The sequence below is a fragment of the Aedes albopictus genome, chromosome 2, assembly GCF_035046485.1.
Source record: "Aedes albopictus strain Foshan chromosome 2, AalbF5, whole genome shotgun sequence".
NCBI classification, from domain to species: domain Eukaryota; kingdom Metazoa; phylum Arthropoda; class Insecta; order Diptera; family Culicidae; genus Aedes; species Aedes albopictus.
Genome location: NC_085137.1, coordinates 220,005,514 through 220,023,974, shown reverse-complemented (window position 1 = coordinate 220,023,974; position 18,461 = coordinate 220,005,514). Strand labels below are relative to the sequence as shown.

General features: G+C 38.5%; 1 protein-coding gene across 3 annotated transcripts in view; it reads right to left on the bottom strand.

Annotated features, from left to right (window-relative positions):
• The window catches only part of LOC109433115 (ATP-binding cassette sub-family G member 1), a 214,966-nt gene that overhangs the window by 75,722 nt on the left and 120,783 nt on the right, over nucleotides 1-18,461 (bottom strand). The window contains exon 3 of one of the 3 annotated variants that reach the window (XM_029855594.2): nucleotides 11,924-12,009. The exons of the other annotated variants lie outside the window; for them this stretch is intronic. Within the exon in view, the coding sequence (XP_029711454.1) occupies nucleotides 11,924-11,939 (16 nt within the window). The 5' untranslated portion in view covers nucleotides 11,940-12,009. The remainder of the gene's footprint in view (nucleotides 1-11,923; nucleotides 12,010-18,461) is intronic. 3 annotated transcript variants of the gene reach the window in all.

Genomic DNA, 18,461 nt, shown 5'->3' with positions numbered 1-18,461 from the left:
CTCTCCTTGGATCGCCCTGCTCTGTGGCTGCTGAGGGCCCACCATTGGTCGCAACCCCTTGTTCCCATCATTCCGGGACGGGCCGGCCTTTTCAGGCCCACCCTTCCCAGCTTTCCGGGAACCCTGGCTGGGGTCCGACTTTCCAGCGTTACCACCGGCTTTCGGGGTTATTATACGCCTGGCCTTGCGGGCGCCGCCAGACAGCTCCTCACCTGACGGCTGCCTCGCCCGCTTCTGCGAATGCTTGTCGCTTTTGTCGCGAGCATTCGCTTCCACTCTCTTCGGACTACCCGCGAAGGAGAAGGCCTCCGTTTGTGTAAACTTAGACGCTTTCTCCTTTGCGGGTTCCGCCGCTGCTGCAGCCAGCAACGCAACCGCGTGCTGCTGCTTGGCATTATCGACAGACGCCCTAAGCCGAAGCAAGGCCGTTTCAGGTCCTTGCTTATATTCGACTTAGTTGTCGCAAAGTCGATAATTTTGCCAAGCTGCTGCTCAGCTACCTCAAATGCGGGCCGTCCTTTTTCTGCAACTTGGCTGATGGCCCTCAGCAACCATGCTCCGTCCATGACCTCCGCCGGCTGGCTTGCCGTGGAGTGGACAGGAGCTCCCACGCTTGAGCTGCGTAAGCAGCTTCCAGCACCTGACTCCTCGCTTCTCCTTGTAGGAGACCTCATCAACCCGCTTCTTGCGAAGGGGTTGATCGCACCGCTACTTCCACCTGTATTTTGATTTTTAAGATTTTTACTCATATTTGATTCCCACGAGTCGCACGAGAAAGAATGTCCACCACGCCAGAGCTCTGCATTAACGCGGTAAGGGACAGCTTACTGTGGGGGGTGCCCAGGTGCCCCACAGGCTCCGTTAAAGATCGAGCATCTTTTTCACCCCCTCGATCACTCATTCCTCGGCACGGGTCGCTTGACACCTTGAATTGGGGTTAGTAGTCCTATTCTTAGCCGGCAACTACGCGGCTGACTCGCAAGCGGGGGGGTGCGTCAGGCCCCAGGACATCCGTCCCTGCTGCCCCGATGTGTTCTGTGTGTCAATGTGTGTAAATGTACTACACTGCCCATAACTGCATATTTGTAACATTTGCAATTTTTGTCAATATTGAGTTAATACCGGGGCTCATCTCCAAATCATCAGTACTTTCATCTATCCAAATGAACTTTACAAGTTTGTTCCACAAAATGTGAAAAAAATACCAAGTCGTTTTGTCTCATTGACAAATATTAACGAATGTAACCGCATAACAGTCACACTGGGAATACACACTGGCCTCATAGCGTACAACCAATCATATTTTGCTCTAATATTTTTATGAACTATTCGCCCATCATATAAGAAGAGCTGTAGAAGATTTCATTGCGGAGTAATTAACTTTGAATTTTTGCCAAATTTTCTAAATTTAAATTCTTTTTCATACTAGTGAAAGTTGCAAACTTTGAGCTCAATTTTCTCCAATGCCTACTTTTGTCGAATGTGACTGTTATGCAGTTATGGGCAGTACAATTACATATAAACATTTGATATTAAATTTGGTAACAGTACACAATTCGTCTTTGCATACACATGGTATTCGCGTGTACACCTGAAAAGTTTGTACTTTATCATTAGAATTATCAATTTTATTGTATCATTTACACATTTGTATTTTTACTCCAAATTGAATATAACGTTAATATTATAATTTCATACATGATGTTGTTCAATAGTTAATCTTATAATGTGAAATTGATAAAAAAAATACATAATTTTATAAAGCATTGTGTGAAAACCACGATGAAACTTTTTGAAATCAATTGCGTATTTTATAAATTGAAAAATATATTTATAACAAGATAGCTGAAAAAATAAGCTTGTATAAAAAAATACAATAGCATATGAATTTCTGTATAAAATTAAATATCAATGCGAGAGAAATGTACTGGATGCTCTGAAGTACGCAATGTTGATCACTCTATTTCGTGCCATGAAGTGCCAGTATTTTGACTTAGTTGATCATTACTTTTTGGAATAATTTTATTGATTATTTTAGGTATATTAATTGAGAATTTTGTTTTGAGTGTAGAATTAGCAATTAAGGTAAAATACACATCAATAAAAAGGTGACTTTTGTCCATTATTGGTATATTTTGTTGTGTTGCACATAAATGTTCTCCATCAGAAAACGTAAATCGACAGTTTTCTAGAATGAATCCTTGAAGTATTCATCGAATAGTAATTTCAATTTAATTATAATAAAAGCATAAAATACATAAATTTCTTAATGAATGGTCCAAAAAGTAAACAATGTATTGAATGCATATCATTGATTGATTTATTTAAATATTCAACCTTGCCAACAACATCCCGTGAAATCATTTCGCCGTTATAATTTCTCAACCCAAGATTACATTGAATTGACATAGAAGTAGAATGGTTTCACAAGAAATTTTGTTCAGACTACATATTGTGGCCCGTGTCGTGTTTGCAAACATCCCACTGGAATGAAACCGTGCCATTGCCAAAATCAAATACATAAAATAATAAAAAAAAACGCAAAAGAAAATATTTTTATTGCTGCTAAAAAAAACAGGGCTAACAAAGATGCATTTACAAAATTACTAAACCAAAATATGTTTCAACTGGCATCTTCACTAAGAAATGAAACGAATAGATAGAAAAGGTATAGATAAAATTAACAAGACAATAAAATTCAGAAAAACGCTGTTAAAGATAAAGATTGAAATTGAAAACATAATGAAAGTAAATGGAAAGTAGATGGGTTTTCGACATGGTTTCTTATATCATTTTATTTCAAGAATAGGGAAGTGTAAGCTGATTATAAAAATACAATATTTATATCATACATCTAATCGTTTCAGATGCACGACAAGGATAATTAACATCAAATTTATTTCAAGAAAGTACGCATGATGAACGACAAAATTGGGCGCCAGATGACATTACGAAATTAAACAAATCCAATCAAATGAAAATCATGTATCCTGAATCCTTACGATTTTGTTGTATTCAAATTAGGTACAAATTTATATTAATGAAAAAAGGGAGAGAATGTAGCATCTCAGTAGCCCAAATACATTCAGATCTAGATAGCCTTGAATAACTGTAGTAAGAGATGACAGCTAATGAATAGTAATTACCTTTCAAACCACCAAACGATCAAGTCTAGTTTCTACACTATCAACCTTTGTTTACCTACTTTGAGTAATATGTATTACGAGATCAGTCGTATCCTAAATATGTAATCTTTAACTATCTGTGTAATAAACGTTCGTTGCGTTAGTTATTTCGCGGTTATAATTATTTTCTTCGTCGGTGGCCAAAAGGTTATGAGCCAAGCTACGCGGTGCGCGAGAAGAAAGTTAATTACGGATCGGAAAAAAAGCGGAGAAGTTTGTATTTTATCGAGTCCTACACGAAGAATAACAGAATGACGGAATCCAAAGTAGTTTTTGAACGGCTGAATAGCTTCAACTGGTCCAGTTGGAAGTTTAGGATGGAGTTACTTCTGATCAAGGAACAGCTGTATGGCGTAGTTTGTAATCCGAAGCCGGAGACCCCACCAGCAGATTGGGACAAAAAGGATGGAGCAGCCAGAGCAACAATTGGTCTTGCGTTGGATAACGACCAGCTCTGCCATGTTATGGCCGCTCGGTCAGCGAAAGGTATGTGGGACGCATTACAAAGCTATCACGAGAGAGATTCGTTGACCAACAAAATTCATGTGATGAGGAAACTGTTCGCAATGCAGCTAGCGGAAAACAGGAATATGGCGGAACATTGGGTGAAGGCTTCGGAGCTTGTACAACGATTGGTTGCCATGGGGAGGACATTAAAGAGCACTGGGTCATCGACATTTTTATACCAAGTCTACCTAGGAGCTATGATGGGCTGATCACTGCGTTTGAGACCCATTCTGAAGAGCAACTGAAACAGGAGGGAAGGCTCTTAGAAGGCTCTTAGATGGAAACGACGATGTGATTTTGCTGATTAAGATACGGAAAATGCATTAGCAGCTTCGGCAATAGGTGGAGTGCGGAGGAAGAAGATATGCTACTGCTGTAAAAATGAAGAGTGTCAAAGGCACAAACGACGAACTATGAAGGAGGAGCAGTTTGTTTTTTGGTTTCAGGAGGAGAATGTGAAAGTGTTAGTGCTAGGAAGATGCGCAAAAATATGTGGTGTTTGGATTCAGGATGTGTAACTCACCTTGTTATTGTTATTATTGTTATTTATTTTTAACTAAAAATTTTGAAAGAGGGAAAAGCCCCTTTGAGTGATTTCCTCAATGTAACTCACCTTACTGGAGATGTTAATTTGTTAGAAGAACTGGTTGTGTGTAATGAAGCGTTTACCTGGCGGACGGACGTACAGTGTATCAAACAATTGTCCGTATTATTAACCATGTATTGCAGCACCATTGGTAAAATTTTGAGCGAGAACGAATAAGTTTTCTGAAAGTTATAGAATTTTTAGTCAAACTTTTAGGATTTTTGAAAACATTTTTAAAACATTATATCTCAATATGTACTCGATGAAACTTTTTCAATCTTTTTTGTGTTACAGCTTATACCTAAGGCTCTCATATGCAGCTTCGTTTGAGGTTTTATATTCACTACAAAAAATATGAAAAATCTGTATATATTCAGAGTATTATTTGGAAATTTATCATATTTTAATCAATAAAAGTGCCAAGTGTTTTCAACATTTTTAAACTGTCTTTATGTAATATTTTTGTACAGAACCTACAAAACTACATATGAAGAGTAGGTCCTATGCATTTTTCGTTCAGTCAACGCACTTTTATTGGTAGAAAACGTTTGGCAGATTATATGTTCAAAATATGGCAATTTTTTGAATACCGTCAACTACATAAGCTAATTTTTCATATTTTTTGTAGTGAATATAAAACCTCAAACGAAGCTGCATATGAAAGCCTTAGGTATGAGCTGTAACACAAAAAATATTGAAAAAGTTTCATCGACTACACATTGAGATATAATGTTTTGAAAATGTGTTCAAAAATCCTAAAAGTTTTTGTAAAAGTTCTATAACTTTCAGAAAACTTATTCGATCTCGCTCAAAATTTTACCAATGGAGCTGCAATATATGGTTTACGATTGGTCAAAATTGCAGCGTTTTTGACTGACGTATAAAAAAGTTATAAACATTTGATGGAAAAATTATTTTGACAAAAAATTTGCTGTACGGACAATTGTTTGATACACTGTAAAGTGTTTGCTAGAAGTAGAGGAACCGGGAAAATTGAAGCTGATGGAATGACTATCGCAGTTAAGAATGTGTCTTTTGTTCCGGGAATTACTGGAAATTTCTTATCGGTACCAAAGATTGTTGGTCTCGGATACAATGTACATTTTAATTCTGTAGGCGGCAGCATTTTGAAGCATAACAAACTGATTAAGAAATTTTCAAAGAAGGATGGACTATATTTTGTTTAGCATTAGTTCAATAGTGATTTAGACTCAGTAACGGGCTGTACACTGAGGAGGAATGTAGAAGGGAACAGTGTTTACCCTATATAGTAGTCTCTTGACAAACTCCAATGTAAAATAGCAGTAAGCACACCTCGACCAAACTATCCACTTTTGTTTACCTACTTTAAGTAATATTACGAAATCAGTCGTGTCCTAAGAATGTAATCTTTAACTATCTGTTTAATAAACGTTCGTTGCATTAGTTATTTCGCGCATTAGTTATTTTTTGTAATTATTTTCTACGTCGGTGGCCAACAGAAACGCCCCTGAAATGCTAGTAACGCCCTTTGAAGGCTCCTAAGATCCCCTCGCCCTGAATCGCCCTTATAGCCCCTTGATACGTCCCTGAAACCCCCTTAATACTATTGAAATGTCCCTTAAATCTCCGTTATCCCATTTAAACACCAATGACACCTGATGGATTGCCTTCAAAAGACTCCTGAAATCCTCTGAAACAACCCTCTGGAATTCCCCTGAAATCCCTTGGAACTCCCTTCTTTTGGGCTCTCTGGAAACTTCCCGGACACCCGCTTGGCCGCTTCCAATGGCCCAGGTGCAAGACCTGTAATTAGCCTATTAACGACCAATATTTATATCTCATAAGAGAACATTCGACCATTTTAACCCCCCTCTTCTCTAAGAAACGCTTTTTGTATGGATCCTTTGAAAATTTTGTTTGGGATGTCACTCTGTGCTGAATCTACCTTCTTCCTTCTAAAAGCGTGACGTTATTTATGGACGTAAGCTGGTTGAAATCATGAAATTGAGAGCTAAGATGATACGAAAAGATCTTACCCTGACCGAAACCGAACCCAAATTGCAAGTCATGTAATTGGGACCCGTGCTTTGACAGGTTTATTATGAGGACATCGGCCGTAAAATCAAGCACAAAAATATGTAAGCCACCATTTACCAGTAAATCCGGTTACGTTTTTACTGGAACGTTCATCTATTGAAGTTAGGGCATGTCCATAAGCTACGTAGACTCTTAGGGGGGGACGGGGGGGGGGGGGGTGGGGGGAGGTGGTCTGGTCAAAGTCTACGCTCCATACAAATTTCGAAAATTTTGTATGAACGAAAGTCTACGAGGTGGGAGGGAGTAGTCTGAGATGGCCGAAAAAAAGTCTACGTAGTTTATGGACAGCGCCTTATGATAAAGTTTACAGGAATCTATAAAATCGTCTGCGTATGAAAAAAGCTTTTCTATTTGTATGATACAAATGGTACCCCCATTAAGATCATTAACAGACAAATCCAACGGAAGCTAACGATCCCTCCGCATCTGGTGGCAGGAATGAGAACCCTATGAAAAACGTGACTCCGCCAAAATTTCACATGGCACAGCATAGGCAAAGTGCACTTTTTTCACTTTTTCAAATCAAATTCCGCATCGTAGAGAAACAAACGAACACTTTTTGGAAAGAAAATTTAATTCTCTTTCAGGTGCGCTTAGATCCGGTAGGTTCTTACGAACAATTTATGTGAATAATTTGAGGACCTCTTGCTATGCCTCCGGCGGGCGATCTTCCTGATTTTTTGTTAGCTGACCAATCCGGTGTCTGTCGGCGTGGGCATCAAGAATGATGATAATGTAAGCCATTACCAATGGAAAATAGCAAATACCAAGGCGAAATATGTGTTAATTTTGAAGACGAAAAATTGAATTTTTGATGTAAGCAAATGATTTTCTCCTCACCTCACCCAGCGCCTCTACAATTGGGGGTCATTCAAATTCTTCTATAACTACGAGTAAATCTATAACCACAGCTAAACAGACGTATCACTTTAAACAAATTACGATTAGAACCATCGTCACGAAAACACAATCGCCCAATACGAATCACGTTGTGATGCGCAACCCACTGGCTAGGTGGCGTTAGTGAGCAAACGTCAAACATGAGCAAAAACGATACGAGCGCCGTGAGCGTGAGATTGGTGAACTACAGATTATACCCAAGTAACACACATGTTATATAAAAGTTACGACAGCGCAAGTTTTGGTTGTATAGAAGTTTATTTGACGTTATTTCAACACAATGTTAGAAATAAGCGTTGAAAAGAAGAACGATGGGAAGTGAGTGGAGTGAAACGTCTGCTTATCTGTGCTACATTATGCTACCCCATAATGTCGCCATTGTTAGTACAAAAATGGCAAAAAATGTTCCAAAAAAACTGCCGTTATCGCTTACTAATCATCATCATGACACACAATTTTACGTACTTCTGTTTATCTCAATTCTTTGCCAAGCCCTCGTGGTCAAGTGCGATTCGCCTATTCGACGGTTATTGAGAGGTGCGCAAAGAGTGTCGGTCAAGAAGGAGAATCAACAGTCGTGCAGTTCAGAGGAAACGGGCTTTCATGTGAGGAGATCTGAAGAGTAGCCACTAGAATGGTGCCGAGTATTGGAATATTACAATAGTAATCTGATATATTGTTAAGTGGAAACACAATCATAAACCGCATACAAAGTATTTCAGTTCATAAGACTCCGCTAATGAAATGTTATTTTTGTTGATGGTGAAATTTTGGTAATTCATGACGTTAGGAATACTTTCAAATTTTACTCAAGTGAAAATAAGCTTTAAATTGTAAATATGTATCACTAAACCAATTAAACAACTGCGGTAGTCATGATTATCTGATTATTGGAACGTTTCAAGCATTATGAATGAAATAATCCAAGATTGCCTTGATGGTAGCGACGTTTAATCAGGATAATCATTAATCAGCGGTTTACGCTGTTAAGTGAATCCACCTATTATCAAATCCCTTAAGCTCGGTAATAGTTTTTCAAGTTTATAGATTTTGTCGTCCAAGTTCATATTTTTTCCGATATTGTAACAACTTGAAAATAATTGCTTTCAATTTGTGATTTTATTCCAATCGGGTGCAATGAGCGACGCAAAAACAAGAGAAAAGAATACCAACTACCTACCTACAAATTATTTAAAGTGCACTGAAGAATCTAGAATGACCATTTACATTTTTAAGAGTCAAAACACATTTTTCGAAGCTCTTCCATGTGTAGATGAGTTTTATGAATTTGTTTCAGCTGGTTTTTTGCCAATCTACGCAATGATGCAAACAAGATTCAATATTATGAATGATAAACAAGTGTAGGAATTTACAAAGAAGACACTAGCTCAAACATTTCGCTTCAATGTCTGCAAGGCGCATACGAAAGTGGTTTATAAATGCTGGAAATGATCTACTTGGATCTCCCTCAGGAGGGTCCTTCCGACTAAGTAGGGTAAACATTTACTTCACCATATGCCGTAATTTCCGTCATATCGGATGGAAAATAACGAATTATGGTCCACTGCACGAATTTATGCTGGCCTGCTTACTCTCACAGAAAATTTGACGTTTGAGCAGTGCCGACAACACGCAACCGTCAAACTTCGTGTGAGAGTAAGCAGGCCAGTATAAATTCGTGCAGTGAACAATTACACTGCCCATGATCGCATATCAGTCCCATCTTTGCTGGGTTTCCTATTCATATGGGACAATTATGCGATGATAGGCAGTACAGACATGAGCCTTTGCACGAATCTGGCCTACTGCTCACTCTCACTGAAAATTTAAAAACAGCGCGCACAGTAAAAGTCAAATTTGACTTTTACTGTGCGCGCTGTTTTAAAATGTTCTATGGGAGTGAGCAGGACAGGACAAATTCGTACAGAGGGTCATTCCAACTTACCTTTCACTCATTAAGAACAAACGTCTTGATATCCCGCTTTAACAATGAATCAAAACTTCAAACGCACAAATCTCAAGAAGCAAGCTTCACACAACAAAGTATTTTATTATTCTGTTCTTGCTCACCTGTAATAAGCTTAAAATGAGAAGATCAGGTGCGCTGGTTTTGTGTACGAAGAGATTTGTGCTTTCGAAATCGTGAGTAGGTGCCAAAGTCGGCCATTGTGGCGGCCATGTTGGGATTCTAACAAGTCTGTCATAGTTGCTGGGGTTACAAAATGGCATCAAGTATGGCCGCCACTCTCTCTCTCTCTCTTATACCTCCCTCCCCTCACCCTAGTAATCGAGTAGCGCGGAAGTAAGCAAACAAATTCTCAAAATTATACGTGCTTACCTTCTCAAAATGCACTTAGGTTGCTACTGGTGGTAGACAACTATATTTTTCATCCGTCGGGAAGTACTGCTTTGCGTTTTTCACAATCTTTTCACTATTTCGTGCCAAAATGTAGCACACACTGCACTTTTTTTTCTTCGTCAAGTGCGTCCCACCTTTTTTAAACCACTTTTTAGCAGTCTTCCAAACAACACAGCACTGTAATAAGTTGATCGGTTATGTGAAATTGTCCTCACTTTCACCTGGCCTACTGTTTATCGCGAAAAACTAACGCGTTTTCCATCGCAGTTCGCTAAAACGGAAAAGCGTACCGTCAAACTGAGTGGTGGTGTTCAACGTACGGCGAAATTGATTAAACCGCAGCTCATGTTAATCACAACATAAGGCTGTTATTTTGTTAATCTTTTTAACTATTTTAAATATCATACTGCCAATGTGATTTCAATAGATAACAGAACAATCGTTCGCTGTTTATGAAATGAAATTATATCAATTAATGTCACTCCATAACACGGTAGTTTTCTACGGTCAGAAAAAGTACGAGAGAAGAGAGGAGAGAGTTGTCAACAAAAACGTAAATAAAGTGGTGCACAATGGGATAATTGGTGAAAATATTGGGCAAAGTAGGAATTTAAATAAATTTAAAAACGCTTTATAAGAACAAGTTGTGTTATTGGGCTTATGCAATAAATTAAATGTGTGCCAAAATTCAAAGGTGCAGCTGCTATTTTAACACAGCTAATTTTGGAACATTTTTGTTAGTTTATTTGACCAAGTCACACTACACTGTGCGCCGTCTGATTTGTTTGTTTTGAGTACACGCAGAACTCGATGTACACATCGCAACGAGTAACTTTCACACAGCGACCGAAAAGACAAAAGAATTTTCACGCAGATTTGTGTAACACCGGATCAACACAAAAAATGTGCTGATCCGGTGTTACACAAATCTGCGTGAAAATTCTTTTGTCTTTTTGCTCGCTGCGTGAAAGTTACTCGTGCGCTGTGTTGTTTCATTTAAGGGTGTAGGTGGTTGAGAGGGTTATTAGAGCGGGAACCAAGCTTATTATTATGATCTCGAGCAACCTTCACCTTAAATGGAAGCAAAGAGATGTTGAGTAGACTGTCAATAACCATCCCCTATTGCACTGGAAATCGAATACAGTGAGGATTCGCTCGTTGGGTCATGACTGCGCCCCGATTAGCGAATCGTGTTCGTTCGTTGGGGCAACTGACAACTGATCAAAATGCTCTAGACACATGCAAAAGACGAGAAATACGTCACGAAACACTCACATACTTGCACAAACGTTCTGTATATAGGAGCTGCGATGTGACGGCGGTCAGACGTCAAACTCGTTTTGACATCGATTTTGACATTGACAGTGCCTTTTAGTTGGGTTTTGCCCCAACCAGTGAACGTTCAACTATCGAGACAGCCCATCTAACGAGCCGCCAACTAACGAATCGGGACTGTAATTACGCAAAATTTCACGTTTCAATTTCAGTTCACATACACACAGTGTCACATTTTTTCTCGTTTTACTTTTAAATAAGACAACCGCACCAGTTCTAAGTTGGGTTTCACTGCTGAGTGCTAAATGCAACAAAAGTAGCTCAACTACCAGTTGTCTTCGTTTCTGGGAAGATGCGGAGATTTTCTGCATTGACCAATCCAAATTCTTGTGCGGTAGTGATTTGTGTTCAGATTTCCCGTGTTAATCTATCTGTAAGAACTTTGTAAACATCTTTTGTTCTCACGTATATGGATAGGCTTGCAGTAAGTTTCGTGAGACTTTTTTTGGACAACTCAATACGAAACATCGTATTTCACAACCACTGAGAAACATTTTTTCGTTGCACTGTGATGGCGTTTAGTGATCTGATGGGCAATATATTAATCGAAATACTTTGGTCGTGATCTTAAAACTACAACTATCTTAATTCAAAAGCTTTCAGCTCAATAGTACTTTGTAAACAATATAATTTGATCGACTTTTCGAATTTCGTTGGACTAGAAATGCTCTTTACCTACTACAAATCGTCTCAGTGCATGAGGCGCGGTAGACGTCCAAAGATAATCATCAGCAGTAGTAATGCCTATAATTGTGCCACGCTAGTAGATAGTCGTTGTGTGTCGCTTCTAAGCCTGAGGCACTGCCCTAACCTCTTGTCACATGGACTGACTTCCTTCGAGACTGTGAACTAGACGAGTAACAATTAGGTATCTAACGAAAACTGTGGCAATGTTGCTAGTTGCTGATGCACTTCCGATACCGATACGACTCGGTCTGTGGTTTGCTTTTTAGTATCGTTATAATTACTCACGTGTTTGGATTCCCATGAGAGCTCATGTTGGAGATCGGTATTACTATGCAGGTGTATTGCAAACGTGATAGAACAGAGAGATGTACCTAGAAATAGAAAAATAAAATTGGGTTTACTAACTGCCCAATGAATTTGCTGGATATTCACTATATTGATTTGTAAAGAAGTTAAATAACATTAGATAGCATTTTACTTCCAAGACAGTATGCGCAGATACTTCCATATTCATGAAAAAAGCTGATGCTACGATAAATATAATGCAATCGTCAGATTCCCAAAATAAGAACGTCATTTTCTGCAACTCTTCAATGCCAGCTTTAATGGCATACAAATGAAAATCTAGATTTACAAATGACCCTCGTTTGTTACAATTTAATGAAATTCATCCACAGATAATCTAAATCACATTGCCAGCAAATTTACCAAGATAAGAACTATTTCTACCTAATGAATAATCCACCTTGGAATTTGTTTTCAAAAAATCTTCGTTCCAAGTCGATTGAAAATGCTTCCTATACAATTGTTGAACCTATGCTTCAGTCTCGGCTTCATTAAGAAGTAAAATTGTGTAAGGTTTACCCAGGCGAGATGAAAATGTCGGGCTAAGCCGAAGCAGCGGATTAACGTGATGTTTCTTGTCAATGCTCCATGACGTGGAAGAAAATGGTTTAGGATGAAACTTTGCATTTCATAATAACTGAAGGTAAGCTTCCAGAGACTGTTTTTTTTAGTTTTATTTTTTGTTGAATTCATATCCTTTCATTATGCCAGGCAGCGTAATATAAATATCGCTGCATCGTTGTTAATTTGCTACTACTGGAAGTATTTTCAGTACATTGAAAGAAGTTGAATTGGCTGGTAACTCATGGTTCTGATTAAAATACTGACTAAAATGAAGCTAACTTTCCGTATGATTATTATAATCTTTATTATTGGTTCTGTCGTTTGTCAGGTAAGTAATCAAAGTTAAGCCTATTTGTATAGGCCATCCAACGCTGTTTTCAACAAAGAAAAAGAAAGAAAATCTTTTGACATTTCTCAGACATTACAGCAAGCTACAACGAGCACCCACGACCACGGTTATCAAAAAAGGTTTAAACGAGCATCGCAGGAATTGCAATTAGGAGAAGTTGATGAAAGTACTGTCAAATATAACGCGAGTGAAACCATGGAAGACGACTCTTCAAATGAACCTGCAACGCTCAACGGACTTCCTGGCCGTGGCGGCCGAAAATAACAGGGCAGTACTTTGTACGAGTAGCCAACAAAAGTTCCAAACGTGATAATTTCAATAAAAATAAGCCTTCACGGAGACAAATTTCGTTCGTTTGAAACAAAAATATTCATGTTTATTTGATAAACTGATAAAAAATTTAAAACTAAAATATTATTTTTTAAAACTAGCTCAATTACATATTGATTTCTACAATACCCATTGAAGAACCCCCCGTTCCGCCGTCGAGAACATAAATAAAACTCTCAAGTTCCAGCTGCAGCACCATACAAGATTTCCTCTTGCAAAAACGGCAAGTTTCACCAAAAGTTTCCACGAAATCCCATTGATTTCGGGAGCGTATGTTATCTACATGATGTTGACATTGAAAGTGCCACGCCGGAAGTGGGTTTTCCTAGAGGAGGAAATGGCTTTGTAAATTTAATTGGAAAACAAATTGAAACGGCTAGTTTGGCGTAGCCCGACGTTTCGGTCCCGTGTATTGGAACTTTTTCAAGGGATAAGCAGTCAACCGTCTCTCGTTATGCAGTTTTTGAATGCAGTTTGAGTCACAACAAATTGACAATTTATTTGAGTTTACCTGAAATATTTTTGATTTTACCATGCTTTTTTCTGCGTGTTGTCTCTGAAATGTAAGAATTATATTGTCGCTTCGCCAGCAAACCGGGCGTCGCACAAATGAGTTGTGACGCGACCCAACTCGGAACGTTCTCTGAATCATTGGAAGTAGGATGCGCATCTATCTGCTTGTCATCAATAACACATCGCACTAATCGCGAGAAAGTTGCGACACTTTTGGACAAATGAACATACAATTTTTGATTGAAATTCTTCAACATCTTATCTCCTGAATCAATTGTTTTGAAGCCATGATCAAAATTTGATCAGAATCGACGCGCATGAAAATTGTATGGGAAAACTTGGCCAAATATATGCAGAAAAGTTTTCGATTTTTGCCGCTAGTTGGTGCTGTAAACGTTCAATAATTAAAACCTTTGGTGTTCTTGTATTTATTTATGAACTTTATTTATTGCTGCAAAAATACGTAACGTAAGACATTCATCTTTTTTATGTTACATTGAATGTTTCTAGTGGAACGAAGCGCCGTTAGCTCATGGTTTACTTGAACATTTTCGTATTACTTATCCTACATTATTTAACTTATTAAAATACTCTTTACATCCTCTCTTAAAAGCTAAAATAGATTGTTCAATTGTGAGATATGCGGGCAATGTATTCCAGTATATTACACCTCGCACAAAAAAGGAATTTCCGTATTTAGCCGTACGATAGCGTGGTAAAATATACTTTTTAGCGTCCCGAACAAACCACCTGATCCTATCAGGTGCATCTTGCATATTTTTCCCCATTTGAAGCCATTCAGCAGCGAAATATTTTTTTTTAATTCCTAACCGTTTAACCTTATTTACAGCTCTATTGTCCACTTAGGCACTACGCGAGCAATCAACGGTTGAGAAGGTTAGAAGCAAAGGGATGTAAGTGATAAAACCTTACTTTCGAGTAAATGAGGTTTAAAGTTTTTCACCAACTTTTCATTCCATACAAAATGTATGAAGTTTCAAAATCGACCCAATTTTCTACGATTTCTTGTAATTTTTCTATTCATCGTAAAAATAATCCTAAAAAGGTTTCTGAAAGCTTATTGTCTAAAGAATTTTTTGATATGCTCAGCTCAAAATCGCCAAAATGGTCACTTACAACCATTTGACTCTAGGCCCCTCAATTGACAGCTACACGGAACCGCCAAACTACCCAAAATTGAGTTCTTTTGACGCAATCCCATAGTTCCGCCCAATAAGCCAATTTTGAGTAAATCGATTAAACTCACACTAGGTAAATTGCCTTTACCTCCAGCAAAAGAATATACTTAAGAGTAGGTAAATTCATCCCAAGACCCCCCCTCATTCAACCCAAATTTGAGTATACCTACATTTACTAAAAATTGGCTTATTGGGCTCAAGGACCCCCATTGGGTAGACGCATCTCTGTTTGTTTTTGACAACATCGGTGGGGGGAAGAGGGAAAACAACCTAATTTTGGGTAACTAGTTTATTCGATATACTCAGCTTTGAGTAAAATCGACCCAAAAATTAGGTAGTTTGATTTCTCCGTGTACACCAAGCCCCTGGCGTCAATGAAATTTCAGGCCAAACATTTCAATAGGCCCTATCTGCATTTGGGAAGCTCTCTTTGTTCACTTTCTTTATCAATTATTGCAATGTAATGGTACACTTTTCAACTATTTTTGCAGTACAAATCTAAAAACGATTGTTTTGACCTAGGTGCTGCGAATAGAAACGGCACAGACAAACAGACGTAACACTCTGATAAATCCCATCGTACACCGATTTATCGGTCTATTTGAAAATTTGATACTTGGCCAGCTGACCACCCGTAGCGCTCGCATCGTTTTTGTTCGAGTTTGAAGTTTGCCCACTACCGCCACCTAGTTGATAGTCGGCCAAACTCAGTGCTTTTAGCATTGGGCGAATATGTTTCCGTGACTATAATTTGAATCGGAAAATATTCGAAGTGTTACGTCTGTTTGTCTGTGGAAACGGTTTTATTTCTCAAGCTAGCCAACACACACCAACACACTCCCGTCACACAGCTTGTAAACACGCAGGAGCGTTCAATTTTCTTGCAAACACCTCTCTGAGCGCAGTTGTCAAACATGCCGTCGCGACGCTGTTCGGAAATGGTAAACATGATCAATCCACCATTATTCCAATTTTGTTGTCGTGTTCAAAGTTTATTATTTTCCATTCGCGATGTAAATTTGGAAGGATAGTTGTTACAAAATTAGCTAAAATGGGCTCAAAACAATGTTTATTCTTCTCCTCGCTTTCCGACGGATTGATAGCGGCAATTGGAGATATCGTGACAACAGTTTTGATTATATCCGCAGCACCTAGATAACAATACTCTTCAATCAAGCACACAGGTACAACAAGGTTTAACATAACCTCTATCTTCAATGTTTGGCTCCCAATGTTTGGCTCCCGCTGAGAGAGCATATTGAGTCAGTCCGCGACACTCAGGTTTTGACCATCGTTCAATGCAAGAAGACAATCAAAATACAAATAAACAGCTGAGATATTAACAAAAGAGAGGGAAACCTAAGAGAGCCTCTTTTCTACAGATAGGACCTTTAGACATGTTTGGCCTTATTTATCGTATTGCTCGAAGTTGCTGCATACCCAATGAGAGTATATCGTCGGTTTCCTGCAATAGGGGCACAACTCAAAATTTGTCATTTTTGAGATTTTGATGGCAAATGATGAAAAACTATGTGAAATTTCATCTCACAAAGACCAGTTCCAAAATTCGTTGTGAAACGCGAGATTTGGGCATTTTCACCAATTTTCCGCAGTAAGGGCACAACTCAAAATCAGTCAACTTTTTCAATAGTCGTTGAAAAATAGTTGTCAAAAATTCATGAAACAGATAGTCCTCCGGCCCCTTTCAATGATGCAACAATAAGAATTTGTTTACTTTTGTCAATCGATGAGAGAAATAAGTGAATTTGCAGGAGGTGCTTCATGATTGCCAATTTTCAAACGCTTATTCTGAAAATTCACATTTTTTGAGTTGTGCCCCTATTGCAGGAAACCGACGATATTACAGGTGAGGAAGAAGAAGAGATGGCTATGTATTAGTAAGGAAAGAAAAATGTAAACACAAATAGTGACGTCACTATTTGACACGCGTTCTTATGGGAGCTCGCTTTGCTTGTAGTAGTGACATGTTTTGCACCAGACACGGATCTCACGCACACGAAGTATCTTCTTCCCCACCTGTAATATACTCCTGAGACGAGACTCGCGAAGAGAAAAAAAAGCAACGTCAAGTGCAGCCCAACTGAGCTGTCAGTTGTAGTCCGTTTGATTACGTTACCTAAAACGAGGAAAGTATTGCTATCCGAGATAAATTCTGAAGCCAAAATTCACTCCGAGCAGCATTTTCTTCTCCTGTACTGTCAAAAATAAATTGAAAACAAAATGTTCCAATGATTACTTTGCTTGGCGATTGTTGGCGATGCAAAATTTCACCTCAACATGATTTTGTGCGTGAATGGGATTCAGTCACACTGCATGTGAGGTGATGCGGTCACGTACGTGTTTGAACCACCAGCCCAAAACATAATGTCAACACATACAGGAAGAAGAAAAAAATAACAAAGTGGAGAAAAAGAAGACCGTATTCGCGAGTCTCGTCTCAGATATACTCTCATTGCTGCATACCGCTCTTACCCTTTAATGTCAAAACTTTTCAGGTGTGAGTATATTACGGGGTAAAATCCGCAATATATGTAGTGGAAATAAAACAAAATCTCACAATCACCACAATCAGCGAAAATAAATATCGAAAATAATCAAAAAAATAAAACTTACGAGTATTTGCTATAACAAAAAAATTATTAATACCATAATAATACCTTATGAATATTGACCGTGCTTTATTGTTATTCTTCATAACTTAACCTCTTTTGTCTATTAGGGCACTACGTTAGCGATTGCAATCGGCAGCTGCACTTCCACTTTTTGTACAGCACATAGGAAAATGTATTATTCTACTATATCAAACTAGCTGCTTTTCGCGCTGCATTCGCTTTCTACCCTATCATGGTAGAATATTATCGTCGCACCACCAAATCGAAGTCGTCGCTAGAAGTACATCCGAAGTTGCAGCTGCGAAGTAAATTTGAATCTATTTTTTTCTGTTGCGCATCATTAAGCTTATTAAGAGCAACAATATGCACTAATCCAAATTGAGTTGCGACATGTCTAAGTAGGTTAAAAATCAATTTTCGCACGTTTGGTCACTTCGTATTTCGACCAAAAGCATAATATTAAGCACGAGGATGTTGATGTGTGGCTGTTGCTTGTTCCTTTTACCAGAGAAGTTGTTATAGAGAAGCGCGAAGAGGATTTAGGTTATGTTTAATTACATCACGCCCAATAACAATCAATTTTTGCGGTGAACAAAATTATATTTTCGCGTGCGTGTTAGTTTGATCTGCCCATAAGATGTCAAGCATATAAGTGACGTCATGCTTTGCACTAACACACTTTCATGTGCTTTCTTGTTGCGCTTTGTTTCCCATGTTTTTCTATTTCCTTGAATTTGCTCGATTGGGACCGCGTTTGACGGTTCAATTGGAACCTTTGGTTTCAGTCTTCGCGCATCTCTATAACAACTTCTCTGCCTTTTACTTGCCCTTTAAGATTTGCCGTTCGCCGATGTCCAAGTATTCGGGTTCGTTTGTGGCATGGGCTCAGA